This window comes from Crinia signifera, chromosome 1, assembly GCF_055691185.1.
Source record: "Crinia signifera chromosome 1, ASM5569118v1, whole genome shotgun sequence".
NCBI lineage: Eukaryota > Metazoa > Chordata > Amphibia > Anura > Myobatrachidae > Crinia > Crinia signifera.
The window spans coordinates 215565310-215592709 of record NC_139217.1 but is presented as its reverse complement, the minus strand read 5'-3'; the positions used below and the strand labels follow the sequence as shown (position 1 = coordinate 215592709).

The 27400-nt window shown below is 43.6% G+C and overlaps 1 protein-coding gene across 1 annotated transcript in view; it reads right to left on the bottom strand.

Annotated features, from left to right (window-relative positions):
* Nucleotides 1–6012: 6012 nt before the first annotated feature.
* Nucleotides 6013–27400, bottom strand: part of LOC146068713 (protein unc-13 homolog A-like) — a 334746-nt gene continuing 313358 nt past the window's right edge. Inside the window, exons 42-43 of the mRNA XM_083179255.1 lie at nucleotides 13108–13267; nucleotides 6013–7293 (exon numbers count right to left, since the gene is read on the bottom strand). Of these exons, the coding sequence (XP_083035381.1) occupies nucleotides 7008–7293; nucleotides 13108–13267 (446 nt within the window). The 3' untranslated portion in view covers nucleotides 6013–7007. The remainder of the gene's footprint in view (nucleotides 7294–13107; nucleotides 13268–27400) is intronic.

The window sequence follows — 27400 nt, the reverse complement described above, 5'->3', positions numbered from 1 at the left end:
ACACGATTACCCCCGATGGACCCGATTTCTTTTGAAATCAGGTCCATTTTGCCGGCTAGGAGACAATATCGGGGGCATCGCGTCGGTCGGGACCATTAACATTGGTCCCGACGCGACCGACGCGATGCCCCCGATATTTCCATAGGCTTCAATGTTAAAAAATATTTTAACATTGAAATCTTGTCGGGAAAGGTAAAATATCGGGGGCATCGCGTCGGTCGGGACCATTAACATTGGTCCCGACGCGATGCGACGCGATGCACCCGATTTTTGCATAGGCTTCAATGTTAAAATATTTTTTAACATTGAAATGCTGTAAAAATGTGAAAAAATGTGAAATGGGCCAATATGACCCATTTCACATTATAGATGTCCCCGTCGTCACCCCACGATAGACGCCAACCCGAAGCGTGGCGAGCGCAGCGAGCCCGCGAGGGGCGGCGGTACGCATCCTCCGACCTTTTCATGCCCTACTATCCACGTCGGCGTGGAGTGAGAATAGAATAGTGTGGCGAGCGCAGCGAGCCACCGAGCCCGAAGCGTGGCGAGCGCAGCGAGCCCCGCGAGGGGACGCGGATACCTTCACAGTTATACGCGTCCCCTTGCGGGCTTCACAGGTGTCCGTGGCGACGCGGACACCTGTGAAGCCCGCGAAGGGACGCGTTTACCTGTGAAGGTATCCGCGTCCCCTCGCGGGGCTCGCTGCGCTCGCCACGCTTCGGGCTCGGTGGCTCGCTGCGCTCGCCACACTATTCTATTCTCACTCCACGCCGACGTGGATAGTAGGGCATGAAAAGGTCGGAGGACGCGTACCGCCGCCCCTTGCGGGCTCGCTGCGCTCGCCACGCTTCGGGTTGGCGTCTATCGTGGGCTGGGGTTAACGCGCTTAAATTTGGGGGGGTTGGGAATTTTTTTCATTGAATCCAATGTAAAATTGGGTCCCAGGGACCCAATTTACATTGGATTCAATGAAAAAAATAAGGTCAAAAATCGGTCGGTCGCGTCGATCGCATCGCATGCGACCAAATCGCATGCGATGCGATCGACCCGATTTTTCCGACACGACCACCCCGATCTGAATCGGTGTGGCCGTGCTAGGAAACAAGTACCCTTTATCTTTTTAAATTTATACCTTATTTACATTTTTAACCCTTCCAGATACCCCTTTTCGTGTCTATCCTCTATAATATTTCCGTCATAAAATATACTCCATATTCAATTTATTCTTTATCCTTAATATATCCCATATTAAGCTAACACCTTTTTCGTGTCGTTAACTTTGTGACTCAACGTACAGTGATATGCCCTGTGGATTAATATCTCTCTATTCCCATCATACAAAAAATTAATATACATATATTCCTTATGTGCTTTTTATTGAATTTTAACATTTACTTAGTCGTTATCCCTTGTGAACTTCCCTACTCTACCTATATTATAGGCTACTGTGTCCCAAGTTACTTGTGCCGTTCTACTATCTTTAACTCTCCTCCCTTCCTCATTGACCGTCTTTCCGAACATCTACTTTATAAAACCTTGATTGTTTCCATAGACCCCAAGCCTTACAGAATTTTATGCCAGCTCCCCTTGTAGCAAATACATATCGCTCGTGTTCACATGTGCTATTAACCATGCTCAGCCAGTCCATGATTTTTGGGCCCGAGGAGGCCATCCATTGCCTTGCTATTATTACTTTAGCTATGGCTGACAGGTTCGTCACCAATTGCTTCCATTCACATGCCGGGTTTCTCTCCTACCATACCCCCAATACCAAATTTAACTCCGTAAGGGACCCCCGGGGGACTCCCACCATTTCCATTTTAACAATTATCTCGTCCCAGAATTCTTTAATTACCTTACACTCCCACATGAGATGCCAAAAAGTCCCGACTCGGCCCTGCATTTTGGGCAACTATCAGATTGGGCTCCAGCGATTTTTTTTAATTTAACCGGGGTTATATAACTCCTGTGGAGAATGTTAAATTGTACTTGTTGGATTCGGATTGAAGTGGTAGCCCTACCTGGAAATGACAAAGCCTCCCTCCAATCATTCTCAACCAGCCGCGGAATATCTGTAGACCATTTTTCTTTTAGGACCAACAACTCTTCATTTTGAATATATGTGTTCAGATACCTATACACCTTAGACAATCTCTTCCCACTGCTCAGTTGTTTAATACATTTTTTACTTGGCGATTCAGCAATGTTCTCCAGTGTCCCACTGCCTTCCTGCAGCAAAGCACTTCTAACTTGGAGGAATCTGAAGAACATGTGTCTGGGCAGATCATACTCCATCTGTAGTTCACTAAACGATCTGATATTTCCCTCATAATAAAATTGTCCGATCGTAATCACCCCATATTTCCCCCAAGCCAGCCCTCCCTGCTGCTCTTTTATTTCTCTCATGGTATTCAGGGAAAATATTGAGGTATCGGGGTCTAGCCCCGTATAATTGGTCACTTTACATACCCATTGCCAGATTTTCACTGCTTGAATTATAATTGATGGCTGATTACCCCGCAAGTCTTTCGATAGCAGACGCTGAAGTGGAGCTAAATCTGCCCCCCCACATTGCACTAATTTAACCAACTCTCAAGCGTCTCATACTGTAGTATAATGTGTAAGCTCATACCGCTCGGTGAATGTCGATACCGTTCCATAGGTACAGTATATCCGCTAGATCGTTTGTAGAAAAAGAGGAAAGAATGTCTCTGCGTGGTGCACAGATTAGCAAAGAATAAAATGTAACCTTTATTAGATATCTTTGAAAATTGTTGCAAAATATGGACAGACAGTGATACATATAAACACAAACAGTGTATTTAAAAAGGATATAAATCCTCACTCAGTGTGGTCCAACTCTATATCCTCCTTATTATTTATTCTTGGTATCAGCAATATTATTCAACTTTAGTTTATTGTGTGTATATTTGTAATGTTAGTGTTTATCCACAATAAAGATTGTCCTCAGAGTCGCCTAATTGTTAGGCCGGTGCAGTAGAGGGTCTGATCCAATATTGATATGAGTCAGAATCCACTTCACCCTGTATTAGTTACTCTCATCGACCAATGTCCCAATTATAGGTCACGTCGTACAGTGTCCAGCGGGTCACCCCTCGTTTGGTGTGTGTCTGGTGAGATCTGCCACCTCTACACCAGCACTACACACCATAGATTTGAGGGAGAGCCGCGTCAGCTGTGCTGCCATGCACCCGGCACAGAGACTCAGGCGTGCGTCTGACACTGTCGGAGACCTCCATCTGTTAGGAGTCAGAGATCAGGTGCTGCAGACGTCACGCACGTCGCGTCTCTGACTGAGCGGTCCAGTGGAAACTGGCAAACCGCTCCGACTCGGATGGACTTAAGCTAATACAGATCAAAATACATTAAATTGGGGAAAGGGGAGAGGAGGAGAGCACACACTGAGTGTTTAGGTCAGCGTACGCTTCGCATAGGAGCTTCGTCAGAGCACACACTGAGTTGGATCATACTGAGTGAGGATTTATATCCTTTTTAAATACCCTGTTTGTGTTTATATGTATCATTGTCTGTCCATATTTCGCACCAATTTTAAAAGATATCTAATAAAGGTTACATTTTATTCTTTGCTAATCTGTGCACCACGAGACATTCTTTCCTCTTTTTCTACAAATTGTTAAACCTGTGTCCTGTGGTAGCACACCCTCCCAATCTGGGGTCAAACCTACCAATTTTACAACTGTATTGAGGGTACAATTAAAAACTTTTTTTGCTCAAATAAACCTGTGCGACTGATCCTCCTGTTCCCCTTTTCCCAATTTTTGTCTGATATATCCGCTAGATCGGTGGAGCATTAGCCACCCAGAGGTGGCAACTTGTATTGCATGGTGAGCATCCATGCCCCTTGGTGGATGGGAGCACAAGAGAGGATTGCCAAAACCTCTGCGATGGCGCGCTGCCAAGAATGAGAGGCGCTCCATCTGTAACATGGAGCACTGGCAAATGCGCCCTTTATTGTGCATGAGATGCACTTGCGCACACATCCCTCTTTGTGCACGAGACGCACGTGCTACCGAACCCCTAACCCCATCTCCCTGAAGCAGACATGGGCAGGGTTACCGAACCCTGCCGCAAGAATTACAGAGATGCAAAAGCGTCTGAGACGCTCGTGTGTCTCAGGCAGATGGAGCGCCTCTCTGCCGGCGCCTGCATGATCGCCTCTCAGCCGGCGTCCGCCAGCACTGGGGATCTGGCGGTTACCGGCACTGTGTTAGAGGCGCTCACTAGGCTTGCAAGGGATGCCGGGGACAGAGCTGCAGCTCACGGGGACAGTATGGTGACTACACTGCCTGATGGAGACTACGCAGGGCTGCCACGGAGACACTATGCTGACTACGCTAGGCAGCCGTTGGGCTACGCTGATAACGTAGCTTAGCCTACGCTGAAAACGTAACGTAGCCTTCCGCTGTGAAACTACACAAGTACCATATATTTAATTTAATATTTATCTTTTCAGGCTACCGTGTTTCCCCGATAATAAACCCTACCCCGAAAATAAGCCCTACCCTTGCTTTTGGAAACTAGTCCAAAATAAGCCCTACCCCGAAAATAAGCCCTAGCGGAAAGCCTGAAAAACTGGAAAGAGCTGTAGGTGAGGAGCAGGACAGGAGCATGGTGTCTGTAAAAGCAGGACTGGGGGCATGGTGTCTGTAAAAGCAGGACTGGGAGCATGGTGTCAATGTTAATTAAAATAAGCCCTACCCCGAAAATAAGCCCTATGGTATTTTTTCTTGGAAAAAAAAACACGGTAGTACTTCTGTAGGGCTCAGTTAATATAATGGGTTTCACATATATATTTATACAGAGAAACACACACACAGCATTCATTTACTTTTTTTCTGATGACTCCACTGCTGTAGGAGTAGATGGCATACACTCTTCATCATCGCCTCTAGCCCCATGCCAGGCTTCATAGTGCTGTGATTTGCACATCTATAGGGTGTAGGGACATCCTCACCTGCCCTTTGCGCTATTGTAAGTAAGTTTTACTTATATAGCGCACTTTCTCCAACAGGACTCAAGGCACTTGTACTATATGCAAATGACCATGGGACTAAGAGAAGGGACTACTGCTGCTCATGCTCTGCAGTCTGCAGCCCTGCTCTGGTGGCCATGTTTGAACTTCCCCGGTGCCCTCACTGATGCTCCTGGCAGCTCCTGCTGCCGGATCTCAACTTATCTTGGAAGGTAGCCAGCTTAAAACTGGACATCCGCTAGCCCTAGACGGGCATGAATATCCCCAGGCATTGCATTACTCCTGACTGTCCCACTTTCCGCGGAAACATCCCGTATTTGGGGATGTTCCCGCATCCCGCCCGGGGACGGCAGTGTTCTGCAGGGAGGGGGGGGGGTTGAGAGTACCCCCCTGACAGCCTGTGATCAGCGGTGAATAGAAGCTGTGCGCATGCTCACAGCATCTATTCACGCAGCCATAGGGGCTGGGGGCATGGCTAGAAGCTTACAGAGCCTCGGGTCCATGCCCCCACAGTGGCAAAATGGTGGCATGCCCTAGCGTAATGACGCAAATGACGCCGCTTTCCTGCAGGCCATGCCCCCACATTTTGGGTGCGTTTATGTGTCCCGTTGCAGGGACAGAGAAAGTTGGGAGGTAACAGTCAGGAGCTGATTGGCCGGTGATAAAGTACCTTTATCACTTCTCCTCCCTTATACTGTACTTCTACCCCTCAGATGCAACTGCACACAGATATATACAAGTGTCAAATATCAAATTAATCAGCACAGCCTACTGGTGCATCCTAATTGCATTACTGTGTTTCCACCTTGTTGTGCTGCTGAGAGATTGTTTTTCACCTTTGTGTTTTTAATTTCCATAATTTAGCATCTTTTCAATATCAAATATCCCAGTGCCTTGGAAACCACCACCTGACAGATTACCATGGCATGATTTGTGGCATAGACAACCAGCTGTTTTGTAGGCAAAATATTGAAAATTATGATAATTGAAACAACCAACACATACTGCCTTTCTTTATTTGTATTTAATAGCTGTTATAATAAAATATTTTTACAGAGACCAAAAATGTCCAAGTTAGTGCAAACTTTTTGTACATGCACCCGGGAGGAAGAAGAAAGAAGGGGGGTTTCTGTACATGATGGGAGGAAGGTTGGAGGAATCTGTGGCATCGCTCATTGGGAAAACAACATGCCACATTTATTTTAATTAAACATATGAGATTTTTAGTCCCTTGTGCAGTTTGTATACGATGGAAGAGATGGGAGGATTTGGATGATTTTGCTGTCCTGCCCTGATCAGGGTTGGGGATTTGTTACCTCTTCAGTGCTGGATGATTTGGGCAGTTTTGGGAAAGGACAGAGGTGCTAAGCAGCTGGCAGTGTCCTTTTTGCTGCACCGTGCAAATGAGTGACTGTCCAGTCCAAGGCATTAAAACAGGCATGATTTTCGGGATTAGGGTTTAAGGTGGTTGTTTCATAGAAAACTAATACCCATGCAGCACCATTGCACAGAATAAGACACTGGTACAGGAAGATCTTATATACACAGCAGGTGGGGTGCAGGCAACTTTAACGGACAGGTCAAGGGGAGGGAAAGTGTCTATCGTTCTCCAATTTTTGGGGAACAAAGTCTCTCAAACTGCTAAATCCTCCCACTGCTAGGGTGCTGTTAACTGCCCCGCAGCTTAATGCATGGCAGGAGTTAAAGCCCCCTATCAACTGTGCTTATGTGGTCCAGCAGGGAGAACATTAACACAATGGCACATATGAACGCAGCCCTTGGTGTGTGTATTTGTGTACACCTTACCCATGTCACTGCCAGAAAGGCACCAGTGAGCATTAGGCAGAGCTTGGGGAGCACTGCTGGCAGTGACCTGGTTAATAGTGTGTTTCAAAATGTATTTAAACTATTTACAATCTGGGCCTGGGTTGCAAGGCAGTGAGAAGGGTACTTTTGTCATACAAAGGATGGAGGGATAAAGAGCCCCATCACCCTAACTGCCCTCTTCAGGAGAGCGAGTGTCAGATTTCAGTTTGACAAATTCTTTGGCCACCTCATCATTGTTGCGTTGTGACAAGATCCTCAAGATGGTCAGTCCTGTCTCATCCATGTGAATGCGTCGGCCAAGGGGGAGCCAGCAGGCACAGCTGCCTCTCTGTGCTAGATCTCGCAGCTGCATAACAGCTGTGCCCACGGTTCGGTCTTCTCGAGCAAAGCAGTAATCTTTCACACACACCTGCAGTTCATAACACTCTGGGCCATTTTCAGTGCCCAATGTGCTATAAGACATGAGAATAAAAACACAGAAAATATAAAAACATGACACAGCAATGATATACACACAATAAAAATTAATCATACAGCAGCTTCCATTAGGCCACCTACAGTATACTTGTCTAAAGTTATTTGATATTATTAATAACTTGTTACCAGCCTGTCAAAATGAAAGAACAACATAACAGTAATATCAGTGTCGGTGGCACAATACTTGACTTGCTCTGTTGGGTGCCATCTTGTGGCTGCTGGCATGCAAAATACTGGAGTTTCCCTAATAGAGGTGAGGAGCAGTGTTAGGGGGTATGCAATCCCGGATCACGGCTGTCGGTCCCTCCCGACAGCCGTAATCCTGTCCCGTTTGCGGTTTGCCCGATAGCAAATCAGCAGGTGGGATTCAATGTCCCACCTGCCGATCGTCGAAAAGGGGGCGTATTTGCGTAAAAGGACATGGATTGTCGATATACGTCCGGGATCGCGACAGTCCAAACAATCCAAAGCCAGCCCTTTGTAGTAGGTAGTAATCAGGCGGCACTCACAGATTTGTAATAAAAAAACGGTGAAAAAACTCTTTATTTAATCCAACATGTTTTAGATCCTCTCGCCTGTCCTCAGGGATCAAATGAAACACACAGTGCAAACATTGATATACTCTTAGGAAATCCTGCCCCAAACACAAAACAACCTGTGATAATTACCCTCACCTGAGACCTCCATCATGGGCGACTTCTTCCCTCATCCACACAGCGCCACGGCTGTCGGGAGGGACCGACAGTCGTGATCCGGGATTGCATACCCCCTAACACATCACCTCTATTGCCCTATTGGGGAAATTCCAGTATTTTGCATGCCAGTAGCCACAAGATGGCACCCAATAGAGCAAGTCAAGTACTGTGCCTTCCGAGCACACACAGCCACCGACACTGATATTACTGCAAAGCCCATAACTGGAGGGCACCGGGTCAATTGTCATACTAAAACCAGGCAGTGCCGGAAACCTTGACCATTGTGTATATTATATATATATATATATATACACATACACACACATATATATATATATATATATATATAAACAGTAGTTTGGAGGTGCGGCACTCCCCGCAAATTAACAGGACATGAAGTGGTTTAAAGGCAACGTTTCAATGTCTTTATTGCGACATTTTCATCAGGCTAACATAATACATGACAGGAACATACCTTTATTCACCTCTGTGCAGTTAGGACAGCGTGACTCCCCGCCTCCCACACAGTGGGCGCTTAGGGATGACGTCATCCTGCTGGTGGATCGTGCTACCATCACCATGGGAACACTAGACAACAAAACGAATACAAACAGAACAATGATATGCAGGCTCATGCTGGGTACTTGCTCTAATCGCTATTATAAACCATGTCACTTGTGCATCGTTTCACATAATAAGCAAATAGGGAAAACAATTACTCTGACTTTTAGTAAGTAATAAAGCGCATGAACAAATAGCAAGATTGGACCAGCAGCATTAATGAATAGTACTAAGTATATTAACATTGTGCGCATTGGACAAATATGTCTTAAAGTAAAAAGGGAGGAATTTCTTAATGTTAAGAAAATCATTATTATAGCTTCCTGGCAAGACAGCTGATGCCCAGGTGCTCATTTAACCCCTTTGGGGCCAGGGTATCAAGGCGGTGGATCCACCTGGTTTCACATTTCAATAGTAACAAACCACGGTTTCCACCTCTCAGGTTCAAAGGAACATGATCAATCATTCGGTACCTTAAAGAAGGCAACGAATGTTTGAACGCCATCTATTGAAATGTGAAACCAGGTGGATCCACCGCCTTGATACCCTGGCCCCAAAGGGGTTAAATGAGCACCTGGGCATCAGCTGTCTTGCCAGGAAGCTATAATAATGATTTTCTTAACATTAAGAAATTCCTCCCTTTTTACTTTAAGACATATTTGTCCAATGCGCACAATGTTAATATACTTAGTACTATTCATTAATGCTGCTGGTCCAATCTTGCTATTTGTTCATGCGCTTTATTACTTACTAAAAGTCAGAGTAATTGTTTTCCCTATTTGCTTATTATGTGAAACGATGCACAAGTGACATGGTTTATAATAGCAATTAGAGCAAGTACCCAGCATGAGCCTGCATATCATTGTTCTGTTTGTATTCGTTTTGTTGTCTAGTGTTCCCATGGTGATGGTAGCACGATCCACCAGCAGGATGACGTCATCCCTAAGCGCCCACTGTGTGGGAGGCGGGGAGTCACGCTGTCCTAACTGCACAGAGGTGAATAAAGGTATGTTCCTGTCATGTATTATGTTAGCCTGATGAAAATGTCGCAATAAAGACATTGAAACGTTGCCTTTAAACCACTTCATGTCCTGTTAATTTGCGGGGAGTGCCGCACCTCCAAACTACTGTTTATTCCATGATTCCAGTGGGGGCACCCAGCAAAGCAGAAATCTAGCGTCTAAGCCAGTGAGTGTGCCGGTCTGCTGCTCTTTCTATATATATATATATATATATATATATATATATATATATATATATATATATATATATATATATACATATATATATATATACATATATATATATATATACACAGAGAGGTACTTCACTGGGAAGGACTGCAGGCGGCACTAGGTGGGCTTGTAGTGAAACAGATGGTGATGTCTATTTAGTCATATTGACGTTTCAAGACATACTCTATATGTCTTTTCTTTAGGATAACAAACATGTATGTATTATACTTAGGAAGGCACCAGTGGCCATTATTCAGCAAAACAGAGTGCCGGACCACATGTTGTATAATATATATATATATATATATATATATATATATATATATATATATATATATATATATATATATATATATATATATATATATATATATATATATATATGGTGAGGGAATGCCCGGCACTCTGGTTGTCCACAGGGGTTATCTTGCTGCGTGTGCCTTCTCAAAAACCTCTGTGGGTCCAAGTGATATGCGGAGAAGGAGCGGCACTTCGCAGTCTGTTGTAGTAATAAAATTCCTTTATTAGCCCAACGGCGTTTCGGGGTATATCCCCTGTCTTCAGGGACTTATAGCACAAGACTGACATAAACACATACATATATATAGGCATTGACATAATTACAAAGTTAAAACACATGGTGCCTGACCTGTCCGGCGTCACCGCCCGCTCCGGGTGCTCACTCCTTCCTTCCACCCGTCGTGCATAACTCACGTGGGACGGTGGCGCCGACCAGTGACGTCACCGCACAATGATTGCTCTGTTGCTAGGCAGCGCGGTCTCAATCTGTAAACAAAACAAAGCGCCGCCATTATTATCTCATCAGAGCATAATCTTATTTAAAAAACAAGTAATCACAACATAGAAACATAAAATTAAAAATGCGTGGCAGTCTTTCTGTTATTGGTGTCTCTACCTGTGTTTTAGGCAGATGCACCAGGATTATAGAAAATGAAGATCAACATTTTAAATACATTCTAAACTGGCAATTATTATTAATATATGTATGTATACCAGTGGGGGCTCACTAAAACTGGCTATTCAGCCCTGGTGTGGCCATCTCTTTATCAAGGGTGAGAAGTATTTCAAGGTGATCGTTCATAATATGCGATTTAGAGGAAACACTGGAGTCCATTTACTTTCTCGCTGCAGCAGGGTCTTTTCTCTATTGCCTCCCCTTAATGTTGGGGGGACATGGTCTATTATAATGGCCCTGATGCTAGGAATTGGATGTTTTTTAATAGCACTAGTGGTACTAGTGAACAGCCTGTTGCTAGGCACTTTGCTATTAAAAAACATCCAATTCCTAGCATCAGGGCCATTACATACCCTCCAACATGACCCATTCCATTAGGTACAAAATGGTCTGTTGCTGGACTTCCCTGCCAGTGGCAGTTGCAGATGTGAGGCTGCAGCACAGTCCAATGTTCAAAAAGGGGAGCCACACCTACTGCCACCCCAAACATCACTGTCCTGGACTCACTGACTGTTGACCCCCCTCTTTGAATTTTGGACTGAGCTGGAGCCCCACCTGTGTAACTGCCACTGGTAAGGAAGTCCAGGAACAGACAATTTTGTACCTAATGGAATGGGTCATGTTGGAGGGTATGCCATTATAATAGACCATGTCCCCCCAACATTAAGGGGAGGCAATAGAGAAAAGACCCTGCTGCAGCAAGAAAGTAATTGGATTCATTCCCTGGACACCATAGCACCCAGGGGACTCAATGAGACATTAGGACTCCAGTGTTTCCTCTAAATCGTATATTATGAACGATCACCTTGAAATACTTCTCACCCTTGATAAAGAGATGGCCACACCAGGGCTGAATAGCCAGTTTTAGTGAGCCCCCACTGGTATACATACATATATTAATAATAATTGCCAGTTTAGAATGTATTTAAAATGTTGATCTTCATTTTCTATAATCCTGGTGCATCTGCCTAAAACACAGGTAGAGACACCAATAACAGAAAGACTGCCACGCATTTTTTATTTTATGTTTCTATGTTGTGATTACTTGTTTTTTAAATAAGATTATGCTCTGATGAGATAATAATGGCGGCGCTTTGTTTTGTTTACAGATTGAGACCGCGCTGCCTAGCAACAGAGCAATCATTGTGCGGTGACGTCACTGGTCGGCGCCACCGTCCCACGTGAGTTATGCCCGACGGGTGGAAGGAAGGAGTGAGCAACTGGAGCGGGCGGTGACGCCGGACAGGTGAGGCACCATGTGTTTTAACTTTGTAATTATGTCAATGCCTATATATATATATATGTGTTTATGTCAGTCTTGTGCTATAAGTCCCTGAAGACGGGGGGATATACCCCGAAACGCCAGCTAATGAGATCTCTACTGAAGAAGAGGACTGAAGGGCAATGGAGGATTGTAGGTAAGTATGTGTGAGTATGTATATGAGTGCGAATTTATGTTTTGCTAAAGTTGTACTTTATACTTTATTTTAATATATATTTTACAATAGAACTATAGGCCACTTTAATGTCCCACATGCTGGTATTTGTTGTTCTTCAAGTATCAGATTGCAGGGAAGGCTTGCTGAGGAATGTCTCAAAGAGCCCAGGGCTGGTTCTGCTTAGTAGGGGAGACCACATGCAGTTTTTTTCTTTTTTTTTAACTTTTCAACAAAGAAGCAATACATTTTGAGCTGAGTTTGAACTTCTCAGAAGTGTGTTTGCTGAAACGATTTTAGGTAATTTTTCCGTGTTTCATTGACGTCTAAAGCTGGCCATATATCTACAGATTGATTGTAAGATTGGGCTGGTTGGGACAAAAACCTGGTAATATCTGAGGGACAGTTTGGCAGTTTTCCAGCATTTCAAAGCAAATGGTCAACTGTCATTTGCTCTCATCCACTACCAGGTTTTTGTTCCAACCAGCCAGATCTTATAATCAATCTGTAGATGTATGGCCAGCTTTAGTGAAATCCACCTGAGTTTGGACGATGGTGTATTTGGTAGTATATATGCCTGTCTAGGTGTTAAGTAAACTTCCCAGATTGTAAATACACCATTTGCCAACTCAGACAAACACAGAGCTCAGTAAATTTACTCCCTACAGTTTATGCACATTGACAGGAAGACAAATTCAAGCATTATGTCTTAACGAGATAGGGGACAATGTTTCAAATTATGGAGAGGGATACAGTGGAGAGAGATGGAGAAAGTACCATCCAATAAATTTCACAGTCTGTATTTTAAAAATAGAACTTTATCTCTCTTCAAGAAAGGTGTATAAATGCATGTTTTGTGAATTACAACAGCTAAACTCATACTCACAATTGGAAGCTCTCATTATATTTTGGGACCCAGCTGTTGTTCTTGGATTTTGTGGTGAATTTTCTCTTTTTATCACTCAGATTTGGTCCAATCATGTTAACCTCAATGAAGGGCCGGAAAATCCCAGAGGTCTGCCACTTCAGATCATTTGCTGCAACAACTTTAGGAAGAAATGTAATGGCATATTAATAAGCATCATACAAACTGTGGAAGTATTGGGAATTTTAATTGTGTTTTTTTCTATACTGTAGGTAATGTCTTAATTTTTTTTATCTCATTAAATATTTTTAAAATTATATGGAAACTAGCAATTCAAAAAAATGTATACTCTCAACTGGAGAGACTGTAAGAATCCACATCATGGTTTTTACCACATTTTCAGATGCCCCAAAACCCCACCACCGGTGCTCCGCTGTGGGGTATTATGCCAGCTCTAGCTGATGTAACCGCATAGAAGCCTATGGGCTACTTTTCATGACCCCTGCCGCCCCGCACTACCAGCGCTGCCCCCCTCACCTTATGTCCGGACAGCCTTCTGCTGTGCTTCCAGGTGCAGGGAGTAGGAGCCCAGCAGTTCCTGCAGCTGACTGAGCAGCAGGCTGCCAGGCACAGGAGGAGGAGGAGAGCTGCGGGGACCAGCTCATCCCCCGCCAGCTGCTTTGCAAAAGGCAGTTCTAGAGCTGCCCTTTGCGATACTAATTGCATATGTAAGTGGCGGTCAACGCCATTTCGGGTGTTACCCCGTCGTCAGGACCAAAAATGCTTTTGGTCCTGACGACGGGGTAACACCCGAAACTGTGTTGACCGCCTCACAATAAATATTTCTTTCACCTAAGACCTGGAGTGACGCCTTACCAATTCTTCTGTTTTATATATATATATATATATATATATATATATATATATATATATATATATATATATATATATATATATAAAAGTAAGGGAAGGAAGCGGCACTCACGAGGCTTTGCAAGTCAAACAAGTGAGTTTTATTGATCCGACATGTTTCGGGGGGGTAACCCTCCCGTCATCAGGGATATGCATACAATGAAACACCAAGAGAATTTATACAGAACGTCAGGTACATCTTAACCAATCCTGTGAATTTCACTCAAATAGACACTCCCATCACACCTGAGGCCATGGCTCCACACGGAGGCAATTACCAACCAGAATAGTGGTCTGGGGTGACGTCAGTGATTACACGTGTTATAATTAAAACCATATATATCAGAAAAAATAATAATTTTTTAGACAAAATGGAGTGACCTACTGAAACCTAAAAAATATGTACAGAAATAAACATAAAAACTACAGGAATAAGCATAAAAACACAAGCAGAAAACGTCAGGTCAGATGATAATATGCAGGATGTATCTTGTAAAATTCAAAGAAGATGTTAAATAAGAATATTGGCAATGTCATAGAAAGCAGTGCAATCCTAACTGTTCGTTTAAACTGCGGGGTGACATGGCCTCTAGTTTCATAATCCACCTGCTTTCTAATCTCAATAATAACTGACTTCTGTTACCTCCCCGTCGAGGTTCTGGAACATGGTCAATTATTTTTGTCCGGAGGCTGGCTACTGAGTGTCCGGGTGAAAGAAAGTGCCGCGGTACAGGTTGATCGCTGGCACCAGACATGAGGGCTGAGCGGATAGCCAATCTATGATTGGCCATCCGTTCCCTAAAAGTAGTTTCTGTTTTACCAACATATATGAGTCCGCAAGGACAATATATGAGGTAAACAATATATTTTGATAAACAATTAAGTACGTGCTTAATCGGGTATCTCCTTCCACTGTAAGGATGTAGGAAGGAATTCCCGGTAAGCATTGAGCTACAGGTGGTACAACCGACACACCTGTAGCATCCCGGAGTTTTAAATAGAAAGTGGGCAGGGGGCTTAGCTTTTAAAAGATCAGTAATGTCCGTTTTGACCAGATAATCACGTAAATTTCTGCCACGTGAATAAGCTGGCATCAGACGTGAGTTATACAAGGCTGATAGATCACGGTCTGTGTTGATAATGGGCAACATATTTTTAATATATTTAGTGGTTGTGACACTACTCTCTGTAAATGTATTAATCCAGGGCATAATCTTATCAACTTTAGTGTTAGTATCTGTCCCTTTCAAACATTCATCTCTTGAAATACCAATAACTTTAGCTTTAATAGCCAAAAGATCAGATAAGTGGTAGCCCCTAGCAACCAAAAAAGTTCAATCATAGTGTCAAGGGTTGTTAAAGTTTCATCGAAGTCACTCACAATTCTCCTAACACGGAGCATTTGTGAGAAGGGTAATATGAGGTCCATCGAGCACTTGTTTAAAATCCCTAGCCAGGTTTCCGGTGGGCGGGATGCCTAGTGCAGCCGCGTTTTAGAGGAGCTCCCGGTAGCCAAAAACTTAATCTGCTACCATCACCTTATATCTACACTCTGGCTGCCTGCAAACCATCCCTTAAGAAGCTCCATGCTGTGCGGGTCACGCTGATACCTTTCTGGAGCCCAGGGAGCAATATTTCACCGGAATCCAGCCTTCGAACAAGAGGCCTGCCTGAACGCCCATGTTTGGGCGCGAAAACCGGCGCCATACACCAGGCACCGCACACTAGACAGGCAACTGCCCTGTCCCTGGACGCCACCAACAACTCCCACACAGGGTCTGACTGCTGAAACCCGGCGAGACCGACTACACGGGAAAACCTGTGGCGTGAGACGAGAAACTGCACCCTCTGCCGAGACGACCCGACGGCAGTGACGCCCGCACTCGCGAGGATACGTGGAATCCCCAGGACAAAGTGACTGACAGCGGGCAACTTGGAGCTGACCTGACCCGCACCCCTCCCGGCTGGCGATAACGCTCCCCTGCCCCACTCCCACCTCTCCGTCGGAGCCGGAGTTCAGCGACCACCTGCCTGCTTGGGGAGTGCTCTCTGCGGGCGGAGGGACTCCTCTCTTGCGGCGGCTAGCTGCGATAGAGAGACCAAGACGACGGGAATCTCCGCCTGACTCACTGTGTGACGCGGAGCCCCGGAGAGGACCTGAAACGCCGAGACCCCAGGGCGGAGAACCGCTGACGACCCGCCAGACCTCTGCTGGGTGAGTACGCCTGGGGACTGGAGAGCCGGGACCCGCGGGAGGCGAGACACCTCAGACCGCTGAGACGCTGCTCACGGGGGGCTGATCTACACACAACCCCCAGCTATCAGAGAATCTGAGTAAAGACCACTGTTGGGGTCACTGGACGTGGGGACATTAACCGTCGAGGCTAACACGATTTGGCTGAGGTGTGCACTGAGAAATCTACACGCAGTACTACTGCTGAACATAACTGTGTACCCTTCTTCACTGCTGTGGGTGCCCGTGTGGAGCGACATCCATTTGGAACACCTGTGGGTTGACCCATTCCCTGCCTGGGCTGCATTTACTCCCTATGGAAACCTGAGGAGTGACTGCTTGTTTCACCTCTAACTTAAACAACCCGCTAGATCAAGGTTTCACAACATAACTGTGCCCCCATACAATTGTTGAAACACTGCCTATGTACTCTGACAGCCTATAGGAAAGGAAGCTTATTGCTAAAAAGCTCCTGGCGATATCTCCCCTGAGCTACACTGAACTCTGATAAAAACAGTAACCAGCTACTGGAGACTATACACAACTTAAGGCTTCTAATATCCTTCGCTTTAACACTGTTCCCGAGGCTCAACTCTTTATATTACGGTTTATCTATTTGCAACCTTCCACATATAGATACTACCTACTTAATTATCACTGTTTGTGTCTCCTAGCGATGTGCTTTAGATTAACTGCTATACACTTACTGTGTATTTTCTGATAAACCTTTCCACCTCTGTAGTTTATGACACAACACTAACTGCCGAAACCTAGCAGTTGACTGTCATAAACTGACTATATATCTGATATAGACTACTACATCATCTACGTTATTGCAGATTACTAGCTTGAATAGATGTGTTAAGTGTATTAGACTCAGCTGATAATTGACATTTTACACTGCTCTCTCAGAGAAAATTTCTAATGATGATGCTACGCTGACATCTAGTGGTGATATATTATACTGCCATTATTTGATTTTGACTGAACTAAGTCAATGTGTTTTTAGGGACACATACTGTAAATATGTTCCCTTGATCTTTCAACCAATATTCTACCTGGGGCAAATATCGTGCTTGCTCTCCTAGGTATCACAAAGATATACTGCAGCCACCTGACCGATAGCAACAAATTACACACATAACTCCTACCCCTCGAGTGTGGACAAATTTGTTGAGACATACCGTAAATTATCTGCCTGGGTGTAATATTTTACCTACATAATTCCTACCCTTAGGGTATGGACAAATTTGTTGAGAAAAACATGCCTGCTAAACAACTCGCTAACGCCAGCAAGCCAGGGAGGAACAAGGGTGTACACCAAAAATCTGGCCCCTCTTCCCCTAGTAGCGCTCATGAAGAATCTTCCGACATACCGGAAGGAAGACCTTCCACCCTTACAGCTAAAGAAATTTCCGATTTTATGTTGCCGCTCTTAGATCAAAGGTTTAACAACCTACAAGCTAGCGTGGATGCGGGCCTGGCACGCATTGAAGCTAATGCCACCCGTATCACCGCTCTAGAATCCCGAATTAGTGATGTAGAGGATGACTTACAGAAATATCGTGATGACACTGCCCCTCAGGAGGGAGTTGTGCAACAACTACAGGAAAAACTAGAGGATCTAGAAAACAGATCACGAAGAAACAGCTTGCGCTTCATTGGTATCCCAGAGTCCATTGTGGGTAACGCCCTCATATCTCTCCTGAGCGTTGAAATACCTAGGGCCCTAGGAATTACAGACACCACTGATATACCCCACATTGAGAGAGCACATAGAATAGGCCCAACACGTGATGACAATACCACCCGCTCAAGGCCGGTTATAGCCCGCTATTTAGATTATAGGAGAAAAGAGAATATATTGGCGGCATACCGCAAAACCAAAGATTTTAAAATGGGTGAACAGAGAGTCCTGATATTTCAAGACTTCTCAGTGGCGGTTGCCCAAAAGCGCAAAGAATTTTCTGAAGTGTGCACCTACTTATACAGACATAATGTGAGATTTGCTTTATTATACCCCGCAAAACTGAGGGTAGTAGAAAATGGTACCCCAGTATTTTTCAATGACCCAGGAGAGGCGAGATCCCACTTTATGCAGGATAATTCGCCTAGACGAACCCCCAATAGGTGAACACCACCTTAAAATACAAGCACCACTTATCTGATACACTATATTCCCAGGACGAATATAATGAAGTTTAAATACACACATTTGTTGCACCTTTTTAGTTACTTTAGTTCAACAGTTACATGTGCGCACCCCCTAACCAGGATGGTGCCCACAAGTCTTTTTTGGATGTTAAGGAAAAATTTAGAAAATGTTATTGTGAGACATTGTTTATTTGTCACTAAATTGTTCAGATTATTGAGATTATTATCCAACCGTCAAATTCTGATGTTTTTTTCTCTTATCTCATTGGTGTTACTCAACAACCTCATTGAACCTTCCCGCCCCACACACGGGAAGAGACCTATACCCGCCTCCTTTGAACACAATCGGAAAATCCTCGGCTGCAACATCTCTGGAGTGGGTGAGTAGCCATGCCGCCTCCTAACCCCACAACCACACTACCCCCTAAACCTTTGACCCTCATCTCTTGGAATGTCGGAGGTTTACACAGCCCCATCAAGAGAAAACGGGTCACTACCCGCCTAAAACGCTTTAACCCTGACATAATCTTACTACAAGAGACACACTGGTCGTCGGAAGAGCCAACCACACTAAAAGCCCCATGGATTGGTTCCTGCCTCTCCGCATCTTATCATAGAAAAGCCAGAGGTGTAGCAATCCTATTTAGAAAAAATCTACCAGTAACCATCTTAGAAGAAACTGCAGACCCCGAAGGACGATACATAATTCTAGACATTGAAATTTACAATACTAAATACACACTTGCCAACTTGTATGCCCCAAATGTCAATACCCACACATACATTCAAGACTTTGAACACACCCTACAAACTAAAGCCAAATACCCAATAATTTTGGGTGGCGATTTCAACATGGTAGAGGATCCTACAATTGATAGAACGCCATGCTTACCCAGAGCCACTGATTTCCAAAGCAGATTCCTGATATCTCTAAGTACAAACCTAGGACTAACCGATCCTTGGAGACTACTGAATCCAACGGACAGAACACACACACATCTATCGCTAGCTCATAACTCACTCTCTCGTATCGACAAGTTTCTAATAGCAAACGAACTAATAACCGATATATGTAAAACTGATATTTACGATATAATAATCTCCGACCATGCTCCAATTATGGTTGCTCTTAACCACTCACATATGCACCCGACGGACCATATTTGGAGATTCCCTTCGTATCTATCTAACTCAGACGACTTTAAATCATACTTAATATATAACTGGACCAACTATGTGGACGAAAACTTAGCCTACTGGGATCGTCCTGACATTTTCTGGGAAGCCTCAAAGGCAGTAATGCGAGGTCACATAATTGGTTATGTTGCTAAAAAGAAAAAAGAAGCTAGGATTAAGCATGACACCCTCAATAGAGAGATGACGGCAGCTTTCCATAACTACTCAACTAATCCCTCAGACTCCACCCTACAAATATACAAACAAGCTAGGCAAATATTTGAAACATACTTAGCTACCCAAGCAAAACACTCAATAGACTACACTAGAAACAGATTCTACAGATGGGGAGACAAGGCAGGTAAATTATTAGCGATGGTTGCTAAACCACACAAACGGCGTAATATCATTACCTCGCTAAGACACCCAACAACCGGAGAAATTATAACCAAAGCTTCCGAAATCGCCTCCCAATTTCAAACCTACTTTGAAAATTTGTTTGCCTCGTCACCTGTAGACCCTGTCATTCAGAAATCTTTATTAACCGACGAGGTCTTACCTCTTCTCACACCAGAACAAAAGACTGCTCTTACTGGAAATATCACAATGGAAGAAATTAACCTAGTCATATCTAAATTGCCTAATGGCAAATCCCCGGGACCAGATGGATTATCTGGTGAATATTACCGCATGCTCCAGCTCCAAATCGCTCCTACACTACTAGAACTATTCCAAAACATATATAAAAACAAAGTCCAATCCCCCATTTTTAATGAGGCCCACATCACACTCATACCTAAACCGGACAGAGACCCCACCTTACTACCTTCATACAGACCTATAAGCCTTCTAAATGTCGACTACAAACTATTAACAAAAATAATGGCCTTACGACTCCAAACTATTTTACCTGACATACTCACCCCCTCGCAACTAGGCTTCACACAAGGAAGACACTCGATTAAAGCTGTACGCGCAGCACTAGCAGCAATTATCTCCTCCCATAACTCACCTCGCACTCGAAATATGCTTCTAAGCTTAGATGCGAACAAAGCATTCGATATGGTATTATGGCCACATCTATTCTTTGTTCTGGAAAAAAAAGGGGTTTGACCCGGAATTTATAGCCCTCATCCGTACTATCTACCAAAACCCATCAGCCTCATTATTGATTAATGGCTGTAAAGGACCCCGTTTCTATTTAGAAAAAGGAACCCGCCAGGGCTGCCCTTTATCACCGCTCTTATTTAACATTGCATTGGACCCCATTTTACGCACACTACATAACTGGGCAGAATTTAAAGGCATAAAAATAGGCACACAAGAGCTGAAACTATCGGCATTTGCCGACGACATTCTTTTATACGTAAATAACCCGGAAACTACTTTGCCCTTAATTCTAGACAAAATAACCTCCTTTGAACCCATAACTGGATTTAGTATCAATATTGACAAATCCAAAGCCATGCTTCTTTATGGACCCAACACTCCCCCCCTGTGGACAAACCAATTCACATTGAAATGGCAGACCACACATATCCCATATTTGGGGATCTCACTACCCCGTAACCCTGCAAGCCTATACACTTTAAATATCACCAAAGCTATCACTACCCTAACAAACGATATCACTAGATGGGAACGACTACCACTCTCATACCTGGGAAAGGCTAATCTATTAAAAATGATAGCAATTCCTAGACTTCTATACCCCTTACAAATACTCCCTGTATTACTGACAAAAAAAGACACCCAACATATCACAATGCTCTTCCGCAAATTCATCTGGAAAAATGGACGAGCACGCATAGCAATGAGAAAACTCATGCAACCTATATTTAATGGAGGCATAAATTTCCCAGACATCACCACATATAACTATGCAGCTCTATTCAGACATTTACGTGACTGGTTACATAACAGCTCTGTCTACACCAACACAATCTTGGATCAAGGGTCTTTAGGTAACGTCAGTCTGATCGGCTTTTTACACCTACATGATCACGAGATACCCGAAAATTTGAAATCTAATCCCCTCCTGTGGACCACTAGAAAGATATGGCATATACTGCGACATGCAGCAGGTTTGAACCAATACCACTCCCTACACTTACCCCTCTTAAATAACCCGGCATTCTTGGACGGCATGGCTGCTCACCCCTTCACTGTGTGGAAACTGGCAGGTATCACCTCTGTAGGATCGCTGATAATGAAAGAAGAGAGGCGTCCCTTACGCTTCTCAGAATTATCAGCCCAATATACCATGGTCAGTCCATACCCGCTGGCATTTATACAAGCTAGATTCTACGTATCACATGTTCTTAAACATTTTTCAGATGCTGATTGGACTAACACTCTGGATACCATGTTGTCCTACCCAGTGCCAACCTCCAAAGCTGTATCCATACATTATACCTATCTAAGAAAGATCATTGATCACTCTACAATAAAAGGGGGAATGTCTACTTGGCTAACCCACTTTCCCTCATTAGACATAGCACAACTGCAAAAGGGTCTCCTTTATTCCCGGCAGACGCTCAAGGCCAGCATGTATACGCAACTTTTTCTTAACATATACCATAACTCATACCTATCCCCAATTAGAAGGTACCACATAGGAACCTCTAATGATCATACTTGCCCAAAATGCCACATGGAAAACACAGACAATTACCACTGCCTATGGGCTTGCCCAATAATCCGCTATTTTTGGCTTTTAGTAAAACGTTATGCGGAGACCAAACTAATTACATTTGTCCCTATGACGCCAGAATGGGCAATACTGGGCATATTTGACCCGAACCTTCGCATGACGAAAGAAGGTAAAAAACTCTTGCTGGCCTTGAGCGCTGCGGGAAGGAAAACTATCCTTCAGAGCTGGATTGATCATACCCCCCCACAATTCCCCGTATTCTTATCAAAGCTCCACTTCTTATTTAGAATGGATTGGATAGAAGCTATTGTCGATAGAAACAAATATGTGGAAAAGTTTTTCCTTCTCTGGGACTCTTACATTCCCACCCTACCCCCTAACACAAGAAAAATGATACACGCCAGTTTAAAATCGACCACATGGTACCTCACTAGGCTGGCTGCCTTAGACCCCCCTGTCCCCCTTGATTGATAATTGATTATGGTACATAACAAAATGCCTTCAAGAATCTTAATACCAAATGTATGACGGTTGGATTTACGACACCAGACCTCTGTACATCGTTCAAATATTTTATTATGTAACAAGCACTGTACAATAACTAAAATGTGATATATTTTACATGTATGCAATGTCTCAATAAAAAAGTTTAAGAAAAAAAAAAAAAAAAAAATCCCTAGGCATTTTTTGCAAAAGGCTGGGCTATGACGGCCAATAGTCGGGATGTTTCTCTGCTTTTGTCTATGGTAATCGGAAAGGGTGATACCGTGATATAAGAAATCGGTTTCTCGTTTCCTTAACCGAAACCATTCATTGTACAGTTCTTTGCAGTCAGGTGTGGTAGTTTCTCCTCTTAGAGATCTCGTGAACAGGATCTTATCAACCTCCAGATCTGAATAGCTGAAGTGATCTCAGGTTGGCAAACGGGGATTCAGTGGGGATTCAGTGTCGGTACCGGTAGCCATATTAACATCCAACCTTGTACTTGTGTGCAGCAACCAAAATAATTTGCCTGTATGGGGAAGATGTCCCAGGTGACGCCAAGTCAGGTAGAAAAGTTGCAGGAGGTGCCTTGATTGGGCCTCAGTCGAAATCACTGAAGTCCATAATAGTTGTAGGTGAATCCGGCACTCAAGGGGTGTAGAGGGTGAACTGCTCAGGTGCCTTCTTTGGATGCAGAAATCCTATACAAGTAAGGGAATGAAGCAGCACTCACGAGGGTGTGCGATGGGGTCCTCCGTGGCCCCATCGTACGCCAGTGCCTTTATGTGGGCCCTTGAAAAGGACCTCTTCGCCCCGTTACATCAAAGTGGATTTTTATCTATGTATGTACGTTACATCGACGACCTCCTGTTTTTGTGGTCTGGCGATGAAGACGTCTTACTCAGGGTCCTTAACACACATAATGCTGGTAACCACCCTGTTAAATTTACCTGTATTACCAGCCATGAATCCCTAAGTTTTTTGGATGTCAAATTTAAAATCTCCCAGGGTATTTTATCTACTGGTTTACATGTTAAAGAGACAGACCGGAATTCTTTATTAATGCACAGTAGCTGTCATCCATTACCATTACGTCGAGGTTTACCCTTCTCACAAATGCTCCGTGTGATGCTCCGTGTGATTGTTTGAAAGGGACAGATACTAACACTAAATTGATAAGATTATGCCCTGGATTAATAAATTTACAGAGAGTAGTGGCACAACCACTAAATATATTAAAAATATGTGGCCCATTATCAACACAGACCGTGATCTACTAGCCTTGTATAACTCACGTCTGATGCCAGCTTATTCACGTGGCAGAAATTTACGTGATTATCTGGTCAAAACGGACATTACTGATCTTTTAAAAGCTAAGCCCCTGCCCACTTTCTATTTAAGACTCCGGGATGCTACAGGTGTGTCGGTTGTACCACCTGTAGCTCAATGCTTACCGGGAATTCCTTCCTACATCCTTACAGTGGAAGGAGATACCCGATTAAGCACGTACTTAATTGTTTATCAAAATATATTGTTTACCTCATATATTGTCCTTGCGGACTCATATATGTTGGTAAAACAGAAACTACTTTTAGGGAACGGATGACCAATCATAGATTGGCTATCCGCTCAGCCCTCATGTCTGGTGCTAGCGATCAACCTGTACCGCGGCACTTTCTTTCAGCCGGACACTCAGTAGCCAGCCTCCGGACAAAAATAATTGACCATGTTCCAGAACCTCGACGGGGAGGTAACAGATGTCAGTTATTATTGAGATTAGAAAGCAGGTGGATTATGAAACTAGCAAAAAGGAGAAAAGGAAATGTCTTTCTGTGTGGTGCACCTCATGAGAAAAATAGCATAAAATTTAGCTTTTATTAACTTATATTAAAAGACAAAAGAGGCGAAATATAGACAAAACAGTGAAACATAAAACACGGACAGTGTATTAAAAAGGATAAGCGAATTTATCCTCACTCAGTGTGGCCCAATTCCCCTGTGGTCCCCTTTAAGAGTTTGCAAACGGTGTTTCTTTTTTAATTAGAACCGTGCTGACAGGCAGTGAGTACTAGTATTGTGGGAGTACAACATGCTTTACTATATGTGCCCTGTCAGATTGGAGTTGTGTCCAGAAATCTGGAAATGCCTATCACCTTAAGCACTATGGCTTGGAAACTGTGTAACCAATATAACAATTAATCCCAGATAGTGTGGTATTAATTAGGGAGTTACAGAGGCCCCTCCAAAAAGCACACCAGTGTCTGAGCAATCACCATACAATTGGGACTGCAGATCTCCCCAGCCTGCGGTAGCCAATGAGGACTGCCACTCCTCTGGCACCCCGTGTTAGCCGGGGGTATAGAGATGATACACTGGTGGTTAACCCTTCAAGAGCTAAGGCATGCGGTGGCGTGTCAATTACAGCGCCGTCCGAGTTATTGCCCACTCTAGAAGGTAAGGAGGGAGCTCATACACAGCGAGCAAGGCAGGCGGCAGCGTGTCAAGTACAACGATGTCCGTCTTATAGCCTGCTCCTAATAAATACAAGGTAGCGGCAAAAGCTATAGATAAAAAATAGAACTGGTAATAACTGCAATAAAAGAATAAAATAAATAATAAGATCCTACTAGCTAAATTTGCAACCTGTGCATATAATGTTTGACAAATATCTCCCCATGATTTTCCTGGGTATGTTTGTATACATACTCACCCCGTGACTGGTTAACTTTGAGCTCTATACCTCTATACTCATCTTGGTGCTCTAGGTATATGTCCCCATTTCTATGGATTTTCCCTTCAACCCCCCCCCCCCTCCCCCAAACCTCCCTCCCCCCCTCCCATATCTCCTTCCTTCCCCTTATGTTCTCATTGATTTAAAATACTACCAAAATTTCAAGAGTTAAATATCACCCTAACCACCTTAAAGTCTCTAAAAAATGTTGATACTACATAACAATAAGATATAGAGTGCCTCTCTGGCGTATACACTTATTCTTACTAAATTGAAATAGTAGTGAATAAATATCTATTTTGATATATATATGTATAAATGTTTCTCTGTGTTGGATTAACTATATATCGATATTTTCCACCATATATCGATATTCTATTTTGATCTAATGTTTTGTTTTGTTGTGTTTTTCATTTTTTTATTTTTTTGTTTTCTTTATTTTTTATTTTATTTCATTTTACTTTATATGTTAATTTATTAAATTCATTCTATATTTAATCACTTGTGATTGATACATGTATTGTCTCTGCCCATTCCAGTTGTGTGGATATGCACATGCATATATATACAGCCCGTAAAAGGGTGTATGTATGTATGTGCATATCTGCGTATATGTATGAGTTATTAATAATAATAATATATAAAAAATCTCCTCTGTATTAATTGATCCCTTTTTAATAACTGTGTGTGTATATAAAATTATATTGTCTAAAATAGGCATAGTGATATAGGGCCTTATTCTGGTTGGTGCATACATTTCCGAATACTTTCGGATGGCGTTTTTTAGCCGTCTGCGCATGCGTGGGGAACGCTATGCGCATGTGCCACGTATGGTCTCCGTACTTGTACTCCCCAATACCGTACAGAAATGTGCACCGCAATCACTCGTGAAATATGGGCATATTATGGGCGTCATTCGGAACTACACAGGGGCGTACTTTCAAAGTGGGCTAAACTGGGCGGAAACATGGGCGGACACGAGGGAGTGCACTAATTCTGGTAGGCGTGCATTCGGACAGCACACCGAATGCACGCGAACAAAAAGGCAAGAAATATGCGGTGTCCATAAGCAAGTATTGCTTTGCGGACACCACTTGTTCATGCGCTAGGCAATCGGAACGCCTAATCAGTACAACCATTGTCAGCTGAACACAAAACAATCCACTCCTTTACTCATTACTCATTAATTACACGCTTGTCACTGCTTCAATTGGAACCATTGCAGCTTAAATGGACCATTACTAAACACACACATATATGCTGCACTTTTCACACACTTTTACACTGCAAATAATGGACACAACTTAATATTAATAATAGAAATACACATGTCACTTCTACATGTATCACTTAAACCACACATTTGGGGGCAAAAAAAAAACATTTATTACAAGAACTTATAAAATAAAATGGAAACCGTAACAAATTAAAAGGTACCATGCCAGGAATATAAATAAAAAATATATAATAAATACATGATTTTTTGACATACATAGCCACAGCAGAATCATTAGGAACACATCAGGTGGCTTCACAACAAAAGTATAGCACCAACACTTCAAGTACAGCAGACAGTAATGGTAGCCGAAAGAGGGCAACAGGGGAACCAAACATGACATTCGGAATGAGGGCAAATGTGGGTACCCTCTGCACTGAATTGGACACAGGAAGCTGACACACACAGCTCAATGAAAGATTTGGGAAGACATAAGGGTGGAGATTAATGCGGACACAAGTTCATTTGCGGGCACGTTTGCCCCTGGTAGGCTCCTTGCCACGTGCAGCAGCTCTTCGGCCACGGCCACGTTCTGATGATGGGCCAGGTGGAGCAGATGCTGGTGAGGGGGGGATGGTGTTCCCCCTCTGCCAGCAGGGAGTGCTGCTGGTGGGAATGCACCAGAAACGGATGACAATAGGACCCTATTGCTGGCAACTAGCTCCACCATAAGCTCATTATGGTGGAGGAGGAGGT